The sequence below is a fragment of the Fukomys damarensis genome, unplaced genomic scaffold (genome assembly GCF_012274545.1).
Source record: "Fukomys damarensis isolate Sample0158 unplaced genomic scaffold, DMR_v1.0_HiC HiC_scaffold_27, whole genome shotgun sequence".
NCBI lineage: Eukaryota > Metazoa > Chordata > Mammalia > Rodentia > Bathyergidae > Fukomys > Fukomys damarensis.
This window is the reverse complement of record NW_022900939.1, coordinates 38,393,408-38,421,259: the sequence shown is the minus strand read 5'-3', so window position 1 is coordinate 38,421,259 and position 27,852 is coordinate 38,393,408. Positions and strand designations below refer to the sequence as shown.

The following is a 27,852-nucleotide window of genomic DNA, read 5'->3' as shown; positions in this document are numbered from 1 at the left end:
TCACTGGTCCAGACTCAAGAAATAATCCTCTCTCTGACAATACACTCTCTCTGACAAATGCTAAGTGCAATAAGTGGAGGAAGAGGCTAAACTAGGGTTAGGTGAGTTCCATGCTGGAGACATCCACAACGTGAAACAGTCCTTGCTCCTCTCTATGCCGTGCGCTCCCTTCAGTCTCATACCTTCTAGCTCAGCTCTGTTTGCACAAGCAACACAGTGCATGTACTCTGCAGCACAGTGGGTCTAAGCCACAATTTGTGATCTTGAGCTACATGTCACAGACCTCTCAGAAAATGCCTCCCTTGATTTTATGAGCTCGGTAAGTCCTGAGCTAAGGCATCACTAGATGCCATTTGCCCTCAATTGTGATATTATCTAGCTAGCCCTTAAATCTCTCCATTGTTCAGCATCTGTCCCCATCACCCCAAATCCATGCTAGAGTTCTGAACAGGACCCCATTTATGAGACCCTGCCCAATCTCAGCTACTCCGACTTGGTACCACTCTGTGAGGACAGAGCGATTTTTGAAAACTGTAAATTTGATCCATCACTCTGCTTAAATCCTTTGCTTAGAGACTACTCATTGCTGTTACAATATAGACTAAAATCCTTCATGTGGCAAAAACGCCTTACCTATCTAGTCTACCTCGGCCTAATTCATCAGTTGTAGGGGAAAATAAAGGTCTTTTATTTCCATCTGCACTAACCACTGCCAGGCTTACAGATTCATTTCTGAGACAGTAGGTCACATGCTCAGTCATCAACAACTGCGGGTGGAACGTCCCGCAGCCTACAATGTGAGTTACATCACCTTGATAACCCGCTTAACTTCCTCAGGCTTTCTTCCTCTCCACCTCAGATCCTACCAAAGTCCCTTGGAACTCTACACTTTTAAGAAGTAACAGTGGCTTTAGTAGAGCTGCTCTTCAATGGACTGTACCCTTGTGTCCAACAGTAAAAACCTTTGATGTCAGCAGGAAATGCAGGAATAGAAACATTAATAATGTAAGAAATGAAAATAAGAAATAATTCAGTCTCCATAAATGTGGTATGAATTCTACATCCAAAAGATTGTAGTGATAAAACAAAAGAAAGTGAGGCAAATTGCAATGAGACAAATTTTATATTTCAGGTTTCTGTGTTTATATTTAAAAATAACTCTTCAAATCTCAAAATTGGATATGAGGTAAACTTGCAGGAGAAGGCCCTGTTGATTACACCCAAAGGCTATAAGTAGTGCAGGCTGTAAAGAGTTAAACCCACAACGGACTTGTTTTAAAAAAATGAGTCTGACTAAAGCCTATCTATGCAACTCACAGGAGCACTGTGGTGATGTGTGGACTAGAAATTAACCCCCTGTCCCTTGCCAGCCACAGCAGAGGCCAGAGAAGTGCTCCATGAAACTGTGGAGCTCTGATATAAGATAACACAACAGCTGAGGTCAGAGGGATTCTTATTCAAATTCTGTTCCCAGAATTGAAACCTTCTTAACTGAAAAGACAAGCTAATTATTAACCACAACCTATATCTGTTCCTAACATAAGAATGTTTTGTGTCTTCTCTTACAAACCTTGCTTACATCATCAACATATATCTAGCAAACACAAAAGCCCCCTCACCCCAACTTAACAATGATTGTGTCACCAATAAATATCAGCATTCTGGCTGTTGTGGGATCTTGGCTTTCTCCGCTCTGACCATCTCAGCTCCCCATTTCACTTTGATTTGTCTCTGAGTCTTTCTTCTCTTCAGTGTCATAGCACCAAGCAGGAGATTGGGATCCTCTGCAGGGGTCCCTGGTATAAACACTCACATGCAAGTTTCAGATATATAAAGTAATACCTATACACTGTACACTTGTAGAGGCAATACATAATATTGTTATGGTTTATATCTAGATGTCTCAAAGCCTCATGCATTCATAGGTAGGGCTTTTGGGAGGTGACTGGATCATGGGTGTGTGATACTGGATTAGACCACAGATGGGATTATAGTTGGGTGTGATGTTGCATAGTGAAGCTTGTGACTCGTGGAAATACAAAATGGTACATCTATTTTGGAAAGTAGTTCTGGAGTTTCTGGAAAACTTAATAAGCTTACCAAATGACTGTCATTTACATCTAAGTATCTGCACAAGAAAATCAAAGAATACCCTCACATGAAGACTTGCATATGGATATTGACAGTTGTTTTATTTATAATGCTCTAACAAGTTTGTCCCAGTACAATTGTCCCTAATATCCATCAACAGACAAACAGGTACATAGATTGTGTTATGTTCCTATGATGAAATATTACTAAGCAATCAAAGGGATGAACTATTAAACAACATGTCTTGAAATAGTTGTGCCAAAGGAAAGAAATCAGATAAAATATTTCATGTGGTCTTATATCCATTGATTCTTCAAAAATAAAAATCAATTTGCAGGGACATTAAGCAGATAAGTGGTTATCTGGTGCAGAGGGGGATGAAAGGAGCAAGGTGCCAGATGACAGGTAGGCAGAAGAAAACTGTAGGTTATGAATTTTGTTTGTTATTGCATATACACACACACACACACATATATACACACTCCTTTTATTCCTTCAATCCTGCCCTGCTTCTTCCCTGCCATGCCACCCTACCTTGGAGCCAGCTGACTATGGACTGAAACCTGTACCAACTGTGAGCCGAATAAACCTCTGCTCTTTTAATTTGTGGGTGTCATGTATTTTGCCACAGCAATAAGAAAATAACTAAGAAAATTATCAACAAGACATTTATCCACTGAACTAAAACTGTTCTTAAAAGTTTCAGTCATCAACAAAGGTATTTAAAAATGTCAGATATTTAGCAATCTCAGAATGATAACATTTCTAATTTATAAAAAGAAAAATTTGTATTAAACTATTCTTATTATAGAAGTTTTAAGCATTTTTATTTTTATGAACTTTTAACTCAATACCGTATCACTACACTTCTTAACCTGAATACTCAAGTAGACCCACTTAACAATTTAGACATGTTCATTTAAAGTAATTAACTCCTTAAATGGGAGTGAAAAATACAAACTTTGGTAATTAACTTTAAATGCAAAGTAATTTACAGAAAATCACTGTTAAAAGTCCATGTTAGATTAATACCTGGCACATATTAGATTACCCAATAAAATCTGCCTTGAGAGAATGAATTAATTCTGCGTTAATAAATGACTGGGGATTTAGCTCAGTGTTTCAGTGCCTGCCTCAAAAGTACAAGGACCAGAGTTGGGTCCCCAGTACCAAAACAAAAACAATAAATGACCGATGTCATGTTTTAGGTGATATAATGCACGGTTTCGAGTAAATCCTGTTGAATCCTGAAGTATGCAAGAAGTTAAACTATTTTCTCTGTCATGTTTGGGGAAAGAGTAGATGACTGATATTTTAAAATCTAGAACCTCTTAACAGTTAATACCAACTTGCAGAGTTAAACTGTATGATGTGAAACTATCAGTAACACGGTCTTAGGAATTTAAAAATCATTTCTTATTATGATATGGTTTCGTATAGCCTTAGGGCATAATATTCTCCAATAGACAAATTGTCATCAAATTTGTCTCATATTTCAGGCTTATACTGTATATATTTTTAAAAATATCAGCACTCCTACTACAAAGGTTAAAATATTACAGTTTAAAAACTCACATAAGATTTCTAAATAGGATTTTGAATTCCTTGTATTCAAAGGCACTCTCCCAAAATGTTTGTAAATGTATGTCTGCAGATTACACATTTCAGGACAACTGACCTTCTGTAACAACAGAATATAAAGATCAGCTCAAGTGGGCTCTGCAGCAGGATACAAACACACAAATCATATTTAAAAACTAAAGGGCTCAGTTTCAGAAGCCAGTACATTTTGATTATATTTAAGGCAATAGACAAAAATGTCACTGTTTCTAATGCCAATTGTTTACAAAAAGAAAAATCTCTTGACGAGATAAAGAAAAGCATAACAGCATTCTTATTCCCTATGGGAACTTTTATCTAGATGTGGCAATTAAAAAAAAAGATAAAACAAGTTAAAGACCTGTAAGAAAACATAAAAGTAAGTCTTCTATCACCTGTATTTCTGTTAGGGTTCAAGTGAAAACCAATGTTAGAGATATTTATAAGCTCAGGATAAAATCTACAGCAGATGGAGTTAGCAATAGCCTCATTCTTCCACAAAGCTCACTTAAAGGCATTATCCACATGCTCTGATTAGACTACTATGGGCCAAGCAAGCATCTGAGACAAAGATCTTAAAGTCCTTTGCCCTATTCGTGTTCCCAAAGGTAACAGGAAGGCTCACAGCAGCCACTCTGAAAAGCTACATTGCTTCCCACAGCTCTGGCAAGGACAACTAAGTGACAGACCTGTGTTATTTCTAGAAACCAAGGGCATAACCCAACAGAAGGCTGCAGGGAACAAAACAGGTTGCCAAAAAGGAAATGGTGACAGCAATCAGTCTGAATGAGTCAAAGTAAATCTGGTTCACTCAAAGGAAGAATTTTTTAAAAAACTTGTTTTTAAGACTACCAGATTTGCTGCTCCTGTTGTTGTTTAAACTGGCCAAGGAACCCTTCTGGCTAGATTTCTTCCAAGCCTGAGGGTAGCCTCTGAGCAGAATTTCCTGATTTAGCGGATAAGGATGGTTAATGCCAAACTCTATTTGATGAAATCATAACGCAGAAAGAAAACAACAGTTGGCAGTTCCAGTCCTGGTAAGACAGGTGAGATACAGTTATCTAAAATAGCTTCATGCAGCAATTGTTAAGTCAAACAGCAAAATATGCATGGGTCTAAGCTGAGGACTTCAAATTCATCATTCATGTCTATTATTTCTAAGCATCCTGGATGAAGGTGGCAGTGCAAGCACATGGCATCTACCTCTTATCCAAGTGCTAGCTGAAGGTGGAGAGGAAAAGTCTGTGCTAGACCTAGGAAAGAAAACAGGCAATAAAATTTTAAGACATATGTATGAGTATATACAGCAAATACAACTGGACTGAGAAAGAAAACAGCAGGGGAAACTTGAACCCCAAACAGCAGAACACTCCTTTCCAAAGAAGCCCCACAGGAATTCCAAGTCTGCGATGAGCAGTGAGCCAAAGGCATGGTGAGCAGCACCACAGTGCAGGAAATGACCAGCGCAGGCCATGGTTCAGGACACGGTGTGGTCATAGGGCTTGAGAAGTGACCTCCAGAGACTGCAGAGCCTCCTGCTGTCTGAGCTCACCTCCGACCTCCCACGAGACATGGAGAGGGTGAACGCACAAGAGGCCATCCTGAAAGCCACACTCAGTGCTCTGCTGCCTCTGTAGCACTCCTTCTCCTACCCAAGGGGAAATAGGCGCGTGTCAGTCTGAGGAGAAGCCAGAGCAAAGGGAAAGACAAAATGTCAACCACAACCAATGAATGCAGATGACTTATAGAACCCAAGGGACCTTGAAAACCCTTTCCACTAATATCCTTGGAGAGATTAAAGAAGATACTGCATCCATAAAACAAGAACAAGCCATTATTTTTTAAAGTGATGACAAAATTACAAAAGGACTCCTGAAAATTAAATTTGATTGCCAAATTAAAATTTTTATAACATTTTTTAAAATAACAGAGTTGCATAAGACTGAAAAGCAAACGAGTTATCTAGAAGATAAAATTCAAAGATGCCTCTCAGGATGTACAGTATCAAGACAGACAGAAATTAGTAGGCAGGCTGAGCCCTGACAGAACATAATGGTAAAACATTACCAAAACACAATAAAACATCCTGCAGGTAAAGAGGCAGCACAATGAATGGAAGAGAAAAAAAAAAGTAAAAGAACTAACAGAACGTCTCCAAAATGAAAAAAAATATTAATTTTCAGATTGAAAAGTCGTATCAACTGCCATCCCAGAATCAAAAAACAATAAAACCCTACAACCTTAGTCCAGAGAAAAAAAGTAAAATAATTTAGTTATAAGACTGTAATGCTTCCTGATAAAATATGATTTTAAATCTAGAATTTTATATCTGATGAATTATTCATTAAGAATAAAATTCAAATAAAGGCTTTTTTAAAAATCAGGAAGTTTATTGGGCGGGCATGCCATGTTAACAAAATATTTTTTCAGAAAGCAAATAAGAAATAATATAGAAGAAAAATATGTCTGTTCTATCTTTGCCAGACAAGTGTTTGCTGAGTAAGTGAAATGGTTAAACTTCACTAAAAGATTCCTTGGATACTGACATTTCTGTGGTTCTCCATTGAGCCACAGGGATTTAGGAAAATAGGATTATATGTCCTCCCTATGGATGCTCACACTGCTAAGCAGTTTCATAATAGCAGTATTTATAGAATTATATCAACATAAATATAATATATATATAATACAAGACAGATTTACACAGTGTTTGTTGTAGTTACAGAACAGCATGACATAAATTTCAGCAATAGTGTATATGAGTGTATCAGCAATATTGTATATTTGTGTATCAACATGGACAGAAATGAGAGAAGCTGTAAGAACACCAATTTCCTTTCATCTTTCAAAGAAGAAAGTATACACTGCCCAAATTTTAAAATCAAGAGGTATACACATTAAAAACAAAACACAGAGCTGAAATAATTTAGCCTAGCGAAGAGGCTACATTTGGGGGAAAGAGGGGAGGTCACATACAGAGAAGGGCAAAGGAAAATCAACTTCTCATTTGTCATCCTCCCGTAACTGGGTTGTTGTCTTAACACTGACCTTAACAGGGCCTTGTGATCTTATAACAGCTTCGCTCACTTTTCATTACCTTTAATTCCATAAGGCTCTCAATGAAAAAAGAATGTTACCAGAAAGAAAAGCACCAGCGTGGCTACAGCTTTAGATATACTGCTAAACATGCCATGGGGTGGCCCCAGGCAGTCTGGATGAAGGCTTTCAATATTCATAGCCAAGTCACCACTTTAATGAAAGTCACACCTCAGGGATTCATCACTATAGAATACTGAAGGCAAACATCTCAGTAAGGTGAAAATAGAGGAGATTAAACATTTATAGGCAGAAGAATAAAAACTGCAGTTGTACAGAGATAAAGCTGCAAGAATATCTAATTGAATTGTTGTATTTTGGAGCACACAGCTGACCAGCACTCAGTGATAAAGATGAATCTGTACAGTGGTTCCCACCACTCTGCTTTCCCCTTCCTGGAGCTGGGATGATGCTACATAGGACATTTACAGTAAGATATGTGATGGAGGAGATTCTCCCTGATTAGATAACTGATCTTTTAGACAGGACTCTAAATTCAGATATAAGATTTCCTAAGAAAACTGTACAGGTGGGGTAGGTAAGTTTCTAATAGAGGTCGTTTCTGATTCCAATGCAAAAGTTTAGAAGGTTCACTAAACTTACTTTGACAAATCTGATACGGTGGGAACACAGCAGGGGCTGGCCTTACACAACTGCAATCGTAAATAGCAGATGCACCCTAACATGCGAGGACCCAAGAGGACGGCTTGGCTCCCTCCCTCCAGCTGACAACAGCGTGCACCTGTTCAGAGCCAATAACCCTGAAGCATGTTCTATGCTCCCAGCATAGTTTTAATGGGTGTGAGATACTAAGATAAGCAGGTCATAGAGCATGCTAAGGGAGACTGGGCACAAGAAGCTCGCGGCAAACTGAGGGCAAAGACATGGGGAAAGTTCTACGAGATAAATGTCATACTTGGAACAGTAAAAAGGCACCAGAGATGGAGTGGGGGAGTGATAGCAAAAGTTAATTGGAAACTGTAAAAGCAAGCACATCTGTCTTGAGTTTGGAGAGAGAAACAGGGCAGAATTATTAGGTTCTGGAAGCAAGCTGGGTACATGAGCTGAGGGAAATGGGTGTAGGGTGTGTTACGGCTTATGGGCTTATGCCTACATGTCGCCCAAAGCCTGTGTTCAAAGGGGCTTTGGAAGGTGACTGGGGTACTGGGGCATTATAGCTGACTCGCTATCTCAGAAGGTGGGACTGGTCAGAGCAGCAGGTCACTGGGGGAGTGGCGCGGTAGGGTGTAGCCCAGTGGTGCTGATTTACGGCACATGTGCCACAGCCAGCTGTTTGTTATCCCTGAAATCCCTAAAAGGTTTGCCATCTCTGTAGATCTCCTTTCTCAGCCCCTCCTTTCACTCTCTCTGCTTCCTGGTTGCCATGATGTGAGCAGCTTTTTCTCCAGCATGTCCCCCTTGTCATGCTGTTTCTTCTTTGGAGCTGGCCGACCCTGGACTGGAATGTCGGCCAAAATAAACCTCTCCTCCTCTAAGTTGTGGATGTCAGATATTGTTTCTGATAGGGAAGTGACTAAGATAAGTTGATTTCTTAGGCTGTACTTTATGTATTGTACAGACCATGCAGCCATCAATCCTACAGAAAGAACAGCCACACCTTAGAGCATAATCTAAGGGTGAGAAACTGGGACTTCAGCTTTCCTTCTATTTCTTTACTCTCAATGAAATTCTGACACAATTACTACAGAAGGCTACAACACAGGTCACGGCTTCTTCCCTTAGTGGAGAGGTACTCTTTTCACAAGGAGACTGGGGCAACAGCTACTCCAGTGTTTTTCAAATGTGGCCACTAAAGAACCCCAAGAGGCAGAGAGAAATGGGAATGGACCATCTAGAGCAAGTAAACTTTGGAATGGACTGTGAGCCATGAATAGTGTTTAGGTTTTTTAAAGGATTGGAAACAGACAAACAAAAAAAGAGCGTGCTACAAAGAACTATGTGGCCCTCAAAGCCTGTAATATTTACTGGAATGAATGACATATTTTGAAGCCGTCCCTGCAAAGATGAAATTTTCTGAATCTTAAAAAGTTCATGAAAATGGGACATGGAGTGAAGTGCTGAGCTTCTACCAATGGCTAGCCAAGGGGAACACATGTTCTTGTCTCCTTTCATAGGAAAAAAGGACAGGGGAAGGGATGACCTGAAGACCTCCTGTTGACCAGGTACCTGCTCCTCCTGACAATGAGTCTAACCCTGCTCTAGTCTATTGCCAGGTTTTAAATAACCAAGGTAATGTGGGCAACGACAGGCAGAGTTAGCTCCACACCACTAAACAAAACTAGTCACTAGGTTTATTGACCTCAGATTTGGTTGGCAACAAATCCAATGTTTAGACACAAATGTAACATTTTATAAATACCGACTTCCTTTGGTTGTTTGAGACAGGGTCGTGCTATGTAGTTCAGAGTGGCCTTGAACTCACTATTTAGCCTAGCTTGGCCTCAAACTTGGAGTAATCCTTCTGCCTCAGCCTCCCAAGGGCTGGCCTCACAGAAATGATCAAAAAGTTCTCTTTCTATAGAGAATCTGCCACTTGTCTCTTGGGTAAGTTGTCCTGTCTTCTGTCTAAGACGGGAATTGATGTGACTATAACTATTTCCTGCTCCCCTTCGACTCTCTCCATCTTCCCCTTATGTCCGACCCTCAATGTTGGCATTCTCAGCCAATCCTGCAGAATAAAAAAGTCAAATAACTTGAACTTGATTTAAAAAATGGAAAAGGACTCAAATAGACATTTTCCCCAAAGACGATACAAAAGTGACTATCCAGCATATTAAAAAGATGTCACCATCACTAATCATTAAGATATGCAAATCAAAACCACAATGAGAGTGTTGGCAAGGATGTGTAGAAGCCTGAACTTTTTGTGCATTGTTGAGAGATTATAAAGTAGTCTCTTAGCTTGCATGCTGCTTCCAAATTAAAAGTAGGACTACCACATGATACAGAAACCCCACCGCTAGGTATATGAAAAGAAATCGAAAGCAGTGTGCTGAAAAGATATTTGCACACCCATGTGCACAGCATCCCTATTCACAGTTGCCAAGAGGTAGAAGCACCCCAGATGTCTATTGCTGGATGAGCACAAAAACAAAATACTGAATACACAGACAATAAAATATTATGCAGACTTAAAAGGAAATCTCATCACAGGCTATACCATGAGTAAACCTTAAGAACATTATGCTAAATCAAAGAAACAAGTTATAGAAGTACAAATACTGCACAACTCTACCTACATGAAGCATCTAAAGTAGTCAAATTTAAAGAAATAGAAGAATGATGGTTACCTGGCACTTGGGGAGGGGGTAAAGGAGAACTGTTTAATGGATACAGAGTTTCAATTTCATAATATAAAAAAGTTTTGGGCATCTGTTTCATAATAATGAGAATAAATTTAATATGAGTGATATGTACACTTAGAAATGGTTATGATGGTAAATTTTATGTGTTTTTCTGTCATAATGAAGCTTGATAAAAAATAAGAAAAATACAACAATTAAAAAAATAAGAGAACCAGATCATCTGTTTGCCTAATAGAGAGGGCAAAAAGAAATAAAAGAGGAGCTGATATTTTGCACTTGTGTGGATAGAAGCTGTGTTTCAATCTCTAGAACATTCCACACAGAACAGTTATGGAGAAAGAATAAAAGCTTAACACCTTGAACACGAGGAAGGAAAAACACGCTGGGCCAGGTTGGATCTATTGCAAGTAACTAGAAGGTCACGGCCAGTGCAGAGGAAGGGTCTACGGAGCTACAGTGGGGAGCTGACGAAGCCACAGTGGAGCTGAGACTGGCTCAGAGCTGGAAGGATCACGCTGCCTGGGAAGCCAAGAACATCGCGGGCCACACCCGGGATCACCTGGGCTACGCCTGGCCCCTCACCCCAGACTCTCCTGCCACAAAGGGCCTCCAACTGCACCTGCGTTTCCACACCAACCCCCTCCAGGTCCAAATCCTGGGCTGGGTGGTCCTGCTTGAGGCGTCCACTCAGCAGGAAATGCCTTGAAACAGGCAGGGTATTGAAACGCTGAATGAGAGAGAGAAGGCAACTGTCCACAATGACTGCCAAGCAGCTTAGCGGAAGCCATGCCGTGTGGTGTATGCCCAGCTCATCTACTTTAAAGTCCTAGTCCTAAGTGTGTAGACAATCCAGGGCACACAAGAATGTGCAGGCTCCCTGGATGCTGTCATTTGCAATGCGATAAGTTTCCACAGGTCACCCGACCAGCTGAGGCCATCAGAAACAGTGGCTGGGACAGCAAGGTGCACAGGAACCGGTGGACAGATGGGCCCAGGGTTAGTTGTCCTCTAACGCTTTCTCAAGGTCATATTTCCTTGACCTTGATAAAAGCAGACCCTGTTCCCCACAACGCTGCCAGAAGAGACTGTGACAACAGTCTCTACACCAGCAGCCGCTGTCTGCAAGACCCCGGAACTCACACTGCTGAAGCAAGGAGATGCTGTTTTCCTGGTGCAGTGCAATCAGCCACAAAGCTCCGAGCCAGCTCCCAGATACTATACCTAGAACAAGTTCTACAGACTGCTCACAGGGCCAAGACAGATTTAGAAGTTACAAGAAGGTGAAAATAAGAATAGAGCTCACTTTATTTCATAACATTACATGCTTTTATTCATCCCATACACATGCTCCTCCTCCCTGACCCTGGTTCAAAGGACTCTGAAGACTTTGCTTTAGGAAGATACAGCAATGTTTCTGTCTGCTTTCTCTCAACAAAACAAAGGGACTTTAAAAAACAGAAAATGTATTTTGATAAAGCCGGGGACTTTTATAGTCCTGAATAACAGCAAATGTGGGCAGTAGAAGGAGAAAGTAAAGGGTGTAAGCATCCTTCATGGATTAAGAAGTGTTGTAGAAACACTCACAAACACACTGGATGGTAAGACGGGCATCAACACCCCCTGACAGAAGAAGAGAAGACTGAAGCTTAAAGAGTAGCATTCCAGTGTGTCCCAGCCAGCGTGAGGTGGCACCAGAACTCAAGGGCATGTGTGGTGACATGTTTAGGGTTCTCCTCGAAACGCTACAGGTAAGAAGGCCGTGCGCATCTACTCAAGGCCACTTCCCAGCTGCTCCTTCTCTGGGGAAGGGGAGCTGCTTCTTCCACCCTGGTGATGACCCAGCTCTGTGCTTCATCTCAAGCCCCTCAGCACTATAGCTCCGTCTCCTTCTCCAGACCATCTTTAAAAAAACTGCAGTCCCAAAATAAATGTTAACGTATGTTCTCAGACCTCAAAAAAAAAGAAAGAAAAGAAAAGAAAAAGGCAAACCCTAACTTCCTCAGAAGAAATGTCTCTCAAAATTTGTTAACCTAAGAAGCAAGAAAGTGGGTAGATAGACAAAATTGACTTCCCTCTGTTCATACGATACACAAAGCAGGAAGACACCCAACAGATTTAAGGTGTTCCTAGTGATCCCTCTGGTTTGTGAACATAAAAAAAGAACTCTGGCTCACAACCAGCTATCTGTACTTACTTATACGACAGAGATACAGATTCAGGAATAATTATCTCTTTTACTCTGCCCCTCAAAACATAATTATCTAAAGATATGCTTCAAAACTTAGAACACGGTAATCACATGTGCAGTTTCCCATCCTGTTCCCCTTTCAGGCAGTGAGGGACAGAGAGACTGACACACTTGTGCTCATGCTCACGAACCACACAACCACTCAGTCTTCCGGGACTCAGGTCCCCTCTCAACTCCACCCTGTTAGACCCATGGCCCCACACAGGCTCTGGGCGAAGAGGACACCGTGGCCAACAGAAGCAGCCCAGTGCATGTGGTGACCACGTGTGACGAGTGCCAAGAGGAAAGAGTGGAGAACAATCAGCCACTTACCCCACAGTATTGGTCACCGTTAAATATCTGAGGTGGCAGTGGGTTTCCCTGAGCAGGCTTCTTTTCTGCAGGGATGTTTCTGTACATCCACTGCCTCTGTTCTTCTGACATTGTGATGTCCACCTCCTCAAACTCTATCTTGTTGGCTTCCAGAAATCTAACCACATCCTGCTGCTTTTTCTTTATCTGTAGAGAGAAGACAAACAAGGAGAAATGCTCACGTAAAACCAGAAGGATGCCTTTCCAGCAGAACGAGACTCAGTTTCTCATAGTTGGAGATACAAGGGGCACTTTCCACAGGCGCCCGATCCTGGCCACTCACTGATGTCCCACAGAGGACTCAGGGTGAGGTCTCCACCTAGCTTCCTAGAACACTGAGGCTCAGCTTGGATGCCTGGGGACACAGGCCAAGTGGGGTCAGATTCAGCCCTCCACGGGCCATAACCACTGCCCATCCCACCTCCAGCGTTTCACAGGTCCTGGAGGAAGCAACATTTTTATCCTCTCACAGCAGCCTCTTTCAGCCTCCACTGCTATAACCACCATCACGAAAACAACTTTCAACTCCCAAGACACTCTCCACTGCCAGGTAAGAAGCAACCGCAAACATCACCTCGCTGAGAACTCTCCCCTGCTCCCTCCTCTGACCCTCTCTGGTCCGTCCATCAGTCACAGGGCTCAGGTGTGCTCTGGAGGAGCTGCTCACACAGCTGCAGGTCATCCAGATGCTACGCATTTTCCTAGTATAAGAGTGTGGGTTAACTAAGATGGATGACAATATGCAACGTCTTCAATGTGGAGGGCACAGCAGGTAAAAGCTAAGAAAACAAATTCGATTGTTCTGATGATTCTGGACAATCTATACACGAAGAATAAACTTAAAAGGGTAAAATAAATTTTATAAAAGCTAGAGGAAAAAAAGTCATTTTGAGAGGTCAAGCCAGAAAGACCTCTCAACATTAAAAAAAAAAAAAGCTCAAGAAACAATCTCACATACTTACTGCCTCCCCACTCCTCCCAAGTACCCCCAAAAGCCTCAATGATGTGCTCTGCAGTTCCAAGTCTGGTACATGCTTCAAGCACAGGGCTTCTCTGATCCCTGAGTGGAAATTCATGAATAATAAGATAGTATGGTTTGTATGGACACAGAAAGCTGGCAAAACAGGACAGGCATTGAAGCCTGTTGATACTGTAAGATAAGCAAATTACTATATGGTTACTCATCTAAATTGGTAATAGCCTTATCCTGACTTCTTCAACTAAGCTATTTCTCATTTCTGAAAAAGATAACTTTTTTCCCCCAACTGATAACACAATTTCAGCAAAATGTGTTTGTATTATTTTGAAACTTCAACTTGCAAAAAAGTATCTTATGTCCTAACTAATTTCCCATTAAAAGACTAAAGGAAGATTTTAATGCTCCTGTTTTACAGATAAGGAAACTGAGCCTACCTATCTTGATGAGGATCCTACGTTAGTCTGTGTTCTTGAGAAAACAATCCTGTCATTTTCCTGCTTAGTGTCCTTCTGGCTCTCTAGTCCTCTGACGCACACCACAGTGCTTTTCATGATTCAGCCTCTTTGATAATGAAAGCAAGTTATTTGCTTTGCAGAAGTCAGGAAATCATAAAACAATGACCTATAATTCTACTACCCAGGCAACCACTGCTAAAACTGAGAGGAACGAGTTCTGTGTATATGAGAGTTCCACATCTAACTAATTTTAAATGTTCACAGAGTGAATAAACATGAAAGTGATACATAATCAAATTCTGGTTTTCCAAATAACGTATGTAACAGCCACTTTGGCTACAAAATGTGACTACTTAAGAACTCGTCCTTTCTCACCACTGGGACACCTAGAGGATAACACAGCTTCCTCACTTTCCCATCTTCCTGTCCTGTTCACACAGAAATACACAGCTATAAACACACACAAACCTACCACTACAACCTCCTACGGCACAACTTCCTGCAGCACAACCTTCACAGGGCCGCACTGGTGAAACGAGCTGCAATGCTGCCCCTTCAGCCAACAACTCATCCTCAATACTTTCCTCATACAAGAAGCATTTTCCAAAAGGGGAACTTTAATACCTGCCTGAAAATTCCATCCTGCACATACATAGTCAGTGGCTACTCTGCTGTTGTGTATTTAGTACGCTTGTAACTTTTACCACTAGAATATCCGCCTCCCTCCTTCACTGCTATAATGAAACACCACAGACCAGTGATGGAGAACCTTTCAGAGTCATCAGTGATAACAGCTGCTGTGGCACACACGCCACAGGTTTGCCACCACTGCCACCACTTGTACGGCTTATTAACAGCAGACATTTATTTCACATATTTCTGGGGGCTGGGAAGTCCAGGGTCAGGACACGGGACTGGCAGAACTGGTGACTGAGGAGAGCCCGTGTCCTGGTTCGCCGTGGATGGAAGCTTCTCACCGTGTCCTCACACAGCATGAAGGACAAGCTGTTTCTGCAGAAGGCTCTGTCTGCCTTCATGACCTAACCACCTCCCGACGGCCACCTCCCGTGACTACAGCATGGGGATTTGGGGGAGGCGCACATCGAGACCACAGCAACACCTTTACTATAAATCTGGACTTTCTCTCTCAATACCACTACTTTATGCCAAAGCCCCACGCATGAAACCCAGGGTCAAACAGCAGAGACACTGTTCAGGCTCCTGGGGACTGCACCAATTTATACTCTCAACACCCCTCCCTCCTTGTCTCTGTGACCATTACCTTAAAACTGCGTGTGAAAAATAATCACATATTAAAATTCAAACACATCAATAAAACAAACAATGGAGAAAGCAAAGGATTGTTCCCTGCTAACAATGTTGATGACTGGCAGAGCACTGTGAAGTGCAAAATGTAAGGAACATCCCCATTTTAAAAGCACAAAACAGGAAGCATAGTGGTGTTATTTCCAAAAGATCACCCTAATACTGTGCAGTTTAGTAAGAGAAAAGGAGCACTTATAGATGTGTTAATACTGTTATAAAAAGATCTCCAAGATTTATCAGTAGGTAAAAAAAGAAAAAAAGAAAGAACTGTGTGTAGATTAGGGCCAATTTTTAGAAAACAATGAGGGAGGGAGAATACATTTCTATCTTGACGGTCACGAGGTCATGTAGCTAAAAGGGCCTTGGGAATAGAAACTGGGAGTTCCTGGGGGAACGTGGGAGCAAGAGCCTTACTTTAAAATTTTTGAATATTATAAATGTGTTAGTATGCAAAACAGCAATGTACTGCGAGAGCAAGACACAGAGAGAAAAGCAGGAAGGGCGCATCCAGGACAGAGACCGAGGTTTATAGAAATGATGCCTCCCGGGTGTGACACCGCACCGGACTCAAGGCTCTTCCTCAGTCACTGGCCTCCATGATACCTTACACTTACAGGAAAGGCCAGATAGCTGAAAAGAAGAAATGGGAAGGACACCATGGCTAAAACCATGGAAAATTAGCTAACGCTACAGCAAACCACTCAAATGTACAGGATGGGAGAAATTTAAATCAGAGGACACTTTCCCATGGAAGTCTGTGACTCCAGCATCAGGAAGGAAGATGAGTCACACCAGCTGGGCTGTTTTTAAGACCAGCAGAAGCGTCCATGGCCTGGGACTCTGGGCTGCAGGGTGCCCCAGGTAATCGAAGGCCTTCCCGTGGGGCAACAGGCAGTGGCCTAGGTACCTCATGTGCTGGGCACGACCCCAGAGTTCTAGAAACAACACACAGTTGGTTCCTTTATGCACAGACTTTCATTCTTCCCACATTTCAACTTCTCTGAAATGAAAGCCACCTTACACTCAATGATTTAAAAATTTCACTGAGTACACGGAGAAGTAAACAGGGGACACCAGTCAGTGCCATGTCAATTTCTCCGTGAGTGGAAGGCAGCCGTTAACTCAACATGTGCGGTTTTTATTCAAACACACATGAAGGCCATGCAGACAACTGCTGTTTACCCAGTGACCAATTTCCCTTTCTTAGTAGCAGAAATCTGCTTTGTTTAGAAAAGTAATGTGCTCAGCTACGAAAATGTGTTTACCTAAGTGACTGTAGCTAAAAATGATCTCATGGTACAGTTCTGGCCAATGAGATGTATGGCAGATGGTTTTGGGGAGGCGCTGGTTCACAAACTGAAAGGAAACACTCCTTCTGCCCTTCGCTTTTGCCTTTCTTCCTTGCAGGCCTGAAGGCTCAGAAAACCAATTCACAAATGAGAAGACAAGCAACATATTCTAAGGATGGTCAAGCAGAAAGCAGGAGTCCAGGTCCTCGATGCCACTCACAGCTGCCACCCCAGGCTGTACTTTATCCTGTCACAGAACAAGCTTTTAACAAGGTAAGCCACTCTTTATCCAGGTTTTTAGAGCTTGTACCCAAATGTAGTATCAACTGATAAAATTCTTAGTTGCTACTTAAAATGTCTTCATAAGTATTTTATTATGATGAAAATTTTAAAATAAAAGCTATTACTGCACAGTACAGCCTGGAAATAAAGTTTTCTGAAAATATATAAATTTAATATAAGTGAATATTCATCACGGATAAACAGATACATTTTTATTATTTCCTTCATAAAGTAACAACTAAAGTATTGGATCTAAAATACAAAGGTATCTATGAAATGATAAAAATCGCATTTCACTTTTCCTTTAAAATATGTGTTCTTTAACCATAAAAAGCAATTAAAAGGAAAAGGCACTGCCAAGACTCTTGAGTCAGATTTAGGGTAGTAAAATACGGCCTATGGGCCAAATAGAGCCCACTATTTTTGTATGGCATGCAGGCAATAATGATTTTATATATTTGAGGGGAACAATCAAAAGAATTTTGTGAAATATAAAATTAAATGAAATATGGACCGGGGACTTAGCACAGTGGCACCTCACCTACCTTGCAAGGGCAAGGTCCTGAGTTCAATTCCAGTACCAGAAAAAAAAATTAAATACAAATTTCAGTGCCATAAATAAAGCTTATAGGGAACAAAATCATACCTTTTATTTCACATTTGGTGTATGTCTGATTTTGCCCTATGTTATGGCTTACATCTAGATGTCCCCCCAAAGCCTCAGGCACTCATAAGTGGGGCTTTTGAGAGGTGGCTGGATCATGGGTGTGTGATACTGGGATTAAAAGTGTGTGATAGTAAATTACTCCACTGGCTTAGCATAGTTCTCAGTGTGGATAATGGTAAGGCCCACCCTGGGTATGCGTGGCAAACCCCCACAAGACTTGTACCCTGTATGGGATAAAAGGCAGAGGGATGCTTGCTGCTGCTGCTCTGCTGACTCCTGCCTGCTATGCTATGGACTGTTTCTCCTCTCACATACCCCACTGCCATGCAACCCTGACTTGGAGCCAACGAAAAAGGGACTAATTATATAAACTGTGAGCCAAAATAAACCTTTCCTGCTTTAATTTGTGGGTGTTGGATATTTTGTCCCAGCAATGAACAAAGTAAGACACCCTACAGAGGTAGAATTGAGTAGTTGCAACAGAGACTATGTGGTCCCCAAAACCTAAAAACAATTACTAGCTGCTCTTTACAGAAAAAGCATGTCAACTTGTTGAGCTAGATCACATCTGGCACACACCTGCACCTCAACATTCTGGGAAGGTGAGGCAGGACGATCTCAAGCTCAGGCCAAACCTAGACAATTTAACAGTTTAGTGAGACACTGTCTGAAAAAATTTTGTTTTGAGATTAAGTCTTGCTATGTAGTTCAGGTTGGCCTCAAACTCACTGTAATCTTCCTGCCTCAACCTACTGAGCACTGGGATTATAGATATGTACCACTTTACCTGGCTTTTTCTAATTTTTTTTTTTTTAATAAAAAGGACTGGAGATATAGCTTGGATCAATCCCCAGTAATGCAAAAAAAAAAAAAAAAATTCTCTCACTAAACTCTGAGTTTCTTGCACCCCCAGTTCACTGTTCTCTTCCTGCCTCAACCTACTGAGCACTGGGATTATAGATATGTACCACTTTACCTGGCTTTTTCTAATTTTTTTTTTTTTAATAAAAAGGACTGGAGATATAGCTTGGATCAATCCCCAGTAATGCAAAAAAAAAAAAAAAATTCTCTCACTAAACTCTGAGTTTAGTTTGCCACCCCAGAACTCTCTATTGCCCTTTTTCACTAACATGTGCATTTAACATCCTGTGTTTTATACATTTGTCCATCCCTTCCTACTATAATATCATCTCCCCAAGGGCAGGGATTCTTTGTGTATAGCTCTATCAGCAATATATCAGGCACACAAGACACTCCACACATTTGTTAATGAATACACAAAACTTTCACAAGTGGAAGGGCAGCAACTGATTCACAACAATGCTCATTTTCTCGTCTTTGGGTCTCAGAGAGCCCTCTCTAGCCACTTCATTGACGTCTCATTGCCTAAATTTATTAAAAATTTTATTTAATCTGTTTCCTTGTATTTTTTCCTCACCTTTCTCTCCACAGTGGCAGTTCTACAAGCACAGGAACTAGCACAGTCAAGTGGTCCTCAATAAATACTAACTGAATGGGTGATTAAAGAATTACCACGCCTGTGCTCAACATCAGAGATTCTCGGGTGAAGTTCAAGAGATGCTAACCAAGCCTTGTTGGTAATTTACCACCAAATGTAACTGAAAAGTTAGTTCAACAGCAATATGGATCAAACAGCAGTATTCCTGAACTCTAAAGCTACATGAATTTAAAAAGCAGTATGTCTAGGATCTTGTGTCTAACTATAAATAGCCGAAATAATTCAGAAGAATCTGTAGACCCTGAATGAAAAAACACTGCTTCTTAACTCTGACAATGCATGAAGAAGCTGCAGGTGGCTTTATGTTTAAATTCTAATGTCAGTTAATTTTAAAAACTGCAAGAACATAATATTTTGTATTACTCAAATGATCTTGTTAAATTACTGAAATATTTGTAAATCAATGGCAAATGAGAATTAAGAAAATGTGTTGGCATTTCCCTGATTAGGCTTCTAACTGCTATCCCAGGACCCTCATTAGCCTTAAATACTTTCCCCAATATCTCCAAGAGCTCTGAACCATGCTACTTAGCTGTGCTTTCAGCAGCCTTCCTGACCCCTGCATGAATAAACCTTTCCTCTCAAATCTAGATCCCCAGATCTGCTGAGGATCCCACTGCCTGTACCCAAGCCCTCAAGACCCAGTACCACAGGCGCCAGAGCAGAAAGCTGCTGGGCAGTGCTGCAGTTTGCTGATGTGGCAGGGACATTCCAGGACCTGTGGAAGACGCTTGTGACTTTAACTAGCAACCTCCTTACTCCAAGATTTCCTAGGAAGTGGATCCGAAGACAGGCTAAATAAATTCAGTTGAACTTGGCTCAGACCTACCTCCCACTGTGGCAATGACCTCTAAATAACTTCAACTGTCATGCCTCTACTGCTGTACTCCTGGCAGGATTATCCCTTTCCCAGAAGGCTGCCAGTTAGCTCACATTATTATGCAGCTCCTGACAGATTCTTTCCATAGGCTCCCAGACAAGTCTTGTCATGTTTGAGTTGAGTGTGCAGTCATGCGGCACATTGGGACCTTTGGACTTACTAGTAAATGAAGACGCAAAATCAATTTGAATAAAATGGGCTTTTGAAAGAATGGAGATTGAATATGAAGAACTGTAGGAAAGCATTTAATTATGGACAAATGAGGCAGATAGCAATGACGCAAAGTGAAAGAAAGCAAAAGCAAACTATGTGGAGTTAGACTGCCTGGTTTTAACCAGGTTCCTGTAGTTGAGCAGTCCTGAGGAAATGACGTAGCTTCTCAGCCAGCCTCATTTCCACATCCATGAAATGAATCCAGGACCTTTTCCTATAGGTTTACTAAGAAATTAAATAAGAAACGAGCTAAGCAGTAATAGCGATTTGCTCAATTGCTTTCATTCAGAAGTATTAGCTTTTCTTTCTTTGCCCTAAATGTAGCCTTCTGCAAAAGTACAGAGCGACTTATGGGTACTCTCAAAAGCTTTAGGTATTTGATATAAGAGGTCTTTATCTCACCTGCCTTTACACTTCAAACACACTTCTGTCTTCTTTTTCTTACTTGAAGTAAGGCTGATTAGGGTCTTTTATGTATTTCAAAAGGAAAAAAAAAGTCAAAAGACAGGCAGAGGAAAGAGTAAAGATACATTTTTTTTTGACAAAATTTGCAAAGTAGGGGGCTGGGCTGGACTAGGGGAGGTAGAGGGTCTGAAGACAACTCCTTCTCTTAAACAAAAAGGGAGGACAGGACTGAGGATTTTCCCTTGTCAGAGGCCCCAGGAACTTTCCAGCAACTGAAGAGACCTTAGAGATACATGATTTCTGATTTTGTGGCAAATTCTTTAACACCTCACTCTACTCACTAGGCATGGTATTTGCACAAAGGAGATTTAAACAGCAGAAATTACTATGGAAGACAGTAAACTTGAGGCCACTCATTCTCGCTCTGAAAAGTGAAAGCTCTAGTTTTCCCAGCTTCCTTTGCACCTGACACAACCACGTGTTCCAGACCAGGCCAGTGATATGTGAGCTCAAGTCCAGGCAGGGCTTCTGAGCAAGGCTTTGTGTTCCTTACACAGCAGACAGATTAAGATGCCAGGCTCTTGGGCCCTGTCCTTCCTATTCTTGCTTGGAACCAGCAGATCAGGGCTGGAGGTGGAGGGTGGCCTTTCCCCCACAGGCACCAGGAAAAGGGGAAGAGAACCCCAGAAAAGCAGGCCCTGAATAAATTTCAGCCTCCAGACTTACCAGGAGAGACCAAAACACCTTTATCTGATGAAGTTCAAGGTAGCCAGGTGCTCTGTAGTCGCAGGTGAACAAATTCCTACCGGTGCCACTCCCCACCATTACACCACTGTGGAGGAGGACAGAGGGTAGAATTAACCCTAACAAGCCATCTGCTGTCAGCAGTCTAATGCCGCCAAACTCCATGTGGGATTACACATAAAGCCCTGTGTCTCTAGTTTCTATATTAGTTTATCTTATTAGAAAGCAAATACCAGGTTACCCAGTCAAAGATAACCATTAAAGAGGCTGTCTTGCCAAAGGCTTAGGTTTTAGAAAATCAGAATGTCATAAAAATGGGTTATACAAAACAGGGCAATTTGGAAAGAACCATTATTACAGGTAGTAAATTAAAACAATACAATCTTAACAAGAGAAAGGCTGTGGTTGTCTACCCAGGTATCATTAGCACAGTCCTTGGCATGTGTCATATCTTAGCACTAAACAAATAGTATTGGGCTTGAATAAATACTGTTAACTTTTTTCTTTTAAGCAGTCAGCATTTCTGGTCCTTTTCTTGAACAACTCACATAGTTTCTTTTCTCCACATTTATAATATTAAATTATCTTTTCAATTTGTAATGTTTTAATTTAAAGAATCAAAATCTCACTATCCCACTGTATTTTTCACATGATCTTCCAGGTAATCAATATTTAGAAATATTCTTTATATACTTGCCATAGTAACACACAGTTTAGGGAAGGATGTTTCAGTTCTAAGAGTTTCTGTTTCTATAATTTTTGTAGTTATTGTATTGCATGCAAAAACTACTGAGCACTTATGCTAGTGCATTAAAATGTTTGCCTAACACTGGAAATCCAAGCATGTTTTAAAATATTTTTCTTTTGTTAGAAAAAAAAAGTTTCAGATTTGCTGACTCTTTTACGATAACAAGTGGTTATCAGCAGTGGTTTAAACACACACAGCTGCACATACATTTACATTTATTTACACCCTCTCCTTGATTCCCCGATTCAAGGTAAAGAGGGACCCTGGTCTACTATCATCATGTTAATGGTAAGCATTTTACAAAAGGGATTTTAAGAACTGTTTGATATCGTTAACTTGTTCGTGAAAACAATGCTATCCCAAAAGCCTTTCAAATACAAATTTTCAGTAAGCATTTTAAATATAAAAATGTAACATCTTTCAGGTGATTTCCTGGAACTACCAAAGTACATCAGGTAAGATAGTATGATTTTACCTATCAAAATTTTAACAACCTTGGTGGGGAGGGGAGTCTGTCCCTGGCCAGCATCACACAGGTCTGCTGGGGACGCTGTGAACCAGAAAAGCATGGGTCTGAGTCCTCTTGCAAGTTACTTATTTCTCTAAAGCCCATCTCTTCATCTTGACAGACGGGTAGTAACTCTTTCTTCACACTTATTTTTCTTTTTCAGAATTATAGATGAAAATCAAGAAGCTGATACATAATTAAACCTAATCACTTCATTTACTTTCCTCCTGAAACCTGGGTGAGTGTCAGTTTATGGTCTTGTGTTTTTCATTTTGTTATGTTTTTGGTATCAAGGATTAAACTCAGGACCTTGCGCTTGTGAGGCAGGTGGCGGAACAGCTGAGCTGAATCCCTGGCCCTATGGTCTTGAGTTGAAAGGAATATTTCTGAACAGATCAAGAAATCCCTACTGCCCTTGGTGGATGAATACTGTTTTGCATGACTGGAATCTAACCCACCGCTAACAAACACATCACCTGTATTTTCTGATTGGGAATCAGTATTTTCAGAATAGCTTAGTCAATTCTTTCTACATTCCAGACCAAGTCTTTGTGTAATTTAAAAACAGCTAAGTTGGATAATGCTAGAACTATATTAAAATTTGTGTTCAGAAGTGGGGCTTTCTCAGGGTGATGGGTCACGGGGGCGCTATACATGTCAGGAGATAAATGCATCAGTGAGTTCACAGTTGGATGTGCTGTTGGAAGGTAAGACCTGGTTGGAAGAGGCAGGGCCCTAAAGGATTCATTTTCTCTTGTGCCCACCACATTCATATTCATTAATATCCCCCAACACCCCGCTTTCTGGCACTCATGGTTTAGCAGCTTTGTCCTACCATGAACTTTCCATCAAGGCTGTGTCTGCCTTAGAGCCAACCAACCATGGACCGAACCCTCTCAAACCAATGAGCCAAAATACACCTTTCCTCCTTTAAGCTGTGGTGTCGGGTATGCTGTTTCAGAGATGGGAAAGTGACCAATACACTTTATTTTCCACCTTCTCATAGACATTATGTTCTTTATTTTAAATACTCACTGCACACTGATCATGCACACATACACATTAATTTTTGTTGTCATTGTTAGTTATGGTTCTAGATGTGTTGCTGCAACTAGGTTGCAACCAAAACTGGGGAAAGAATTAAGTTCATGAACCGAGGTACCACTGTATGTCTTCTCAAGATTATTCTCCACATAGTCTACATTCAATGTCATCCAATATGTTGACTCTGGAGATGGTCTAAGAAAGTGGTGGTGAAACTATGGCACAGGAGCCACACTGGGCTCTTTGTATCACTGAAGCTCTAAAAGGTTCACCATCACCGCTCTAAGAAGTCAGATTCCAGAGGGAGGAATAAGTGACTAAGATTTAGCCACATATCAGACATCAGAAAATTTAGAAAAGTGTAGTGATAGCAACACCACCCACTCACCTGTCCACCAGGGAAACCTAGACTTCATCTGTTACTTTGTCTATGATACAATTAACCAACAAGTCGGCTTTCAAAATTCTTCTTGAAACCAGCCATGTTTTTCCACCTTCACTGCTACTAGCCCATGCCATGCTAACTTGTATCTTCTTTTAGTTAGATTTCCCCTAACACTATTTTTTACAGAAAAGCTGAAATAAATCATTTTAAAACATAAACCTCATGGTTTCACATTACTGCTTTAAAATCTTACTAACTTCCCATGCTCCTAAGATAAAGGTAGACACTGCAGGCCAGCAGTGATGACGGCAACCCACCCTTCTGGTTTGTGGACCTCCTTGCTACCCACGCTGCCACAGCGGCTCTTGACCCTTAGTTGGATCTGAGGCATGTGAAGAGCTTCTTAAAACACAGACCATAGGAGGGATGACACCTAGAGTTTCTGACTCAGTAAAATTGGGGTGAGGGCATTTTATATTTTAAAATAACATATTATTTGGCCATAAAAATGAGCGAAATACTGATACATGCTAGCTACAATATGGTACAATATGGGTGAACTCTGAAACAGGCTAAGCGAGAAGCAGTTGCAATGAGCTACATGTTGTATGATTCCATTGGTACTACATGTCCAGACTAGATGAATCTAAAAGCAGAGCGTAGACTAGTGGTTACCCAGTGCTGGCATGGGGAATGTGGGGTCTGACTTAGGGGCAGTTGTGAGTTGAACATCACAGAGTGCTGACAATCCTGTAAATATCCTGAAAGCCACTAACTGTACACTTTAAATGGGTGAAATGTATGGTGTATTACTTATATCTCAAATAAATCTGGTTTTAAAAGCCCAGAATTGGCACTTCTAACTAGTCTGTAACAAAGCAATTCACAAATCAATGGGCCACTGCTCTAAAACCACTGCCCAAGTCTCCCTTCATTGACTCAGCTGTACCATTCTCTCCTCATCAGAACTTTACATGAAGTAGTCAACAGCCTAGGAAGTCCCTTCCCTACCTGCTTTTCACCCAGCTCACTCAACCTGCTCTTCCTTACTGACCCCAGCCTTCCTGCTACAACCAACTCCAGTTAACCTTCCCTCATAAAAGCCCCAGCTTAGTTAAGGTGTTTCCTTTTCACACATTTTCACTATGTCTAATTCCTCCTTTGTAACATCAATCACACTTTTAATTAATAGGTTCCATAAACTGTACCTTCCCTGCTAGCATGTACACCAGGTAAAGCAGAGGAATGTCTGCCTTGTTTTCAGATGCATCCCTAGGGCAGCTGTAACAGTCTCAGTGACACCTACACCCAGAAGGAATGGAAGTGAAAGGTGAACTTTAATGCTCACCCGTAAGCTGGCTGATGACATGTGCAGTCTACCCAGTTCCTTCCTCTGCTTGTCCAGACATACAGTAAGTTCAAGAGGAAAACATGTATGCACCCAAACATTTCTGCTGGTCCTCCCTGCTACTTGACATCCTTTTTAGATCCCACCTATTAGGGCAAACAGGAATATTTCTCTCCCGATTCTAACTTATTTCGCTCAACATGAAATTGGAAGAGTAATGAAAAAATGTTTCTTCTTTCACACACTGAGGCGTTTTAAAGTGTCCACAAATTCTGCCCACCTGCTCATGGACACTCTGACAATATGGCCCTGCAGCCCCTCCTAGCAAGAGGTGGAGACTCCCTGTCTATCCCTTAAATCTGGGTTGGTCCAAGGACTCACTTCGGCCTATAGTGTATCCCTTGGCCTGAGATAAGAAGTCCCGAAAAGCACTCAGTCCTTGCACTCTCACTGCCCTAGAATCTGTTAGGCTACCAGCAAGTGCAGAATCTTGAGCCAGCCAGCTGGACAGTGAGATATACATGGCTGTTACCCTCACCCTGGCCACCCCACCCCTCAAACCTACCGCTACCCTTAGAGTATTTTCCAAACTTTGTTGATGTCCTGTCCGCTTTCTTAAATTCCTCTCAATCACTCTTTTGCATGTGCCATTTTCTTTACTGAGAGGACCCTGGATGACACACTATTCCTGGTTATTCCATATCCATGAGCATCACAATTTCATTTCCACATCTCTTGACTGGCCTAAGGCTTTCCACAGCCTGCTCTGAAAACAGAAGGAAGTTCTCACTCTGAGTCTGGCATTTGATGCTCCTACAACTCAGTTGCCATGACTTCATGAACTTTCTTCCAACTCTTCCTTTGCCTATATTTATTTGCTCACTAGAGTGACTTACCCCTTGAATTCTTCTTTGGTTCTCTCCATTACCCTTGAACACTCTCTTATTTTCTCAGTATTTAAGTCCTACTCTCTCTAGGAGGCCCAACTACCATATGATTCAGTAATTGCACTAACAGGTATGGATCCAAAGCTTATGAAATCAGTATGTCAAAGTGTCATTGGCATCCCCTTGTTCACTTCAGCATTTTTCACTGTAGTCAAGGAATGGAAGCAAGTTAAGTCTCTATCAACTGAAGAATGGATAAAGTAAATACATTGTGGAATGGTATTCAACCATAAAACAAATGAAATCCTATCATTTGCCACAATATGGATGGAAATGGAGGTCATTATGTTAAGTCAAATAAGCCAGACAGAGAAATACAAATTATCAAATAATATCACTTATCTGTGGACTCTAAAAGACTTGTTTCTTGAGAGTGGAATGATGGTTAGCAGAGGCTGGGAGAGGTTAATCAATGGGTCCTAAGTGACAGACAGGAAAATTAAGTTCTGGTGTTCTGTTGCACAGGGTGACTACAGAAAATGATATGTTTCCATGGCTTGTATCTAGATGCACACACACACACACACACACACACACACACACACACATCCTCCGCAAGCCTCATGCACAGGTGGGGCATTGCAGAGGTGGCAGAATCCAGGGTGTGTGATGTAGAGATTAAGGTGTGATGCTAGGATTAAGGGTATGTGATTATTAAATTAGTCTCCGGATTGGTTTAACATAGTTATGGGTGTGTATAATTAGAAGGTTCACCCAGGGTGTGGGTGGCACCACCCAAAAGGCTGGTAGCCTGGACAGGATAAAAGGGAGAGAGGCAGGCTGCTTCTGCTGTTACTGCTGCAGCTTGCTGCTTCACTGTGTCTTGCTTGCCTGCCATGGACTATTTCTCCTCTGCAATGTTCCTCTGCCACTTGAAGCCAAGTGACTACAGACTTGACACTTCTACAAACTGTGAGCTGAAACAAACCCTTCCTCCTTTAACTTTGGGTGTTTAGTATTTCATCTCAGCAATGATATAGTAATAAAAACTGTATCATTTTTAAAATGCTAAAAGATGTTTGGATATTCTATCACAAGATGATAAATGTTTGAGGTGATACATTTATCCTGAACATTACATGGTATATACATGTATCAAAACATCATATAATATGCCATAAATATGTATAATTTTATATCAAATAAATTTTAAATTAATAATAAAGATTCCATCAATGTCATCTTGACAGAAAATGTAGAAACAGTAAAATCCAACCACCCACATCTTTCCTTCCATGCTTCTGCTAATGTTTTAGTGTGGCTTCACATCATTAAGTAATACAGCTCTTTTAAATGCAGACTCAAAGCAGTTTGCTAACACACTGCCAATGGGGAAACTTGGTAGAACTGGGGCAAGCAGGGGGACAGGAGGTGATCAGCACCGGGTCACTCTGGGCAGCAG

General features: G+C 41.2%; 1 protein-coding gene across 3 annotated transcripts in view; it reads right to left on the bottom strand.

Annotated features, from left to right (window-relative positions):
* Sh3bgrl2 (SH3 domain binding glutamate rich protein like 2) overlaps positions 1 to 27,852 on the bottom strand; it is a 70,399-nt gene that overhangs the window by 13,258 nt on the left and 29,289 nt on the right. For 2 of the 3 annotated variants that reach the window (XR_778955.2, XM_010617840.2), the window contains exons 1-2: positions 21,453 to 21,703; positions 12,673 to 12,858 (exon numbers count right to left, since the gene is read on the bottom strand). Coding sequence is in view for 2 of the 3 variants with exons in the window: in XM_010617840.2 (XP_010616142.1) it covers positions 12,673 to 12,858; positions 21,453 to 21,635 (369 nt within the window). In the remaining variant the exon portion in view is untranslated. Of the gene's footprint in view, positions 1 to 12,672; positions 12,859 to 21,452; positions 21,704 to 27,852 lie in introns of those variants that run through there. The other variant, XM_010617841.2, reaches the window with a different exon arrangement.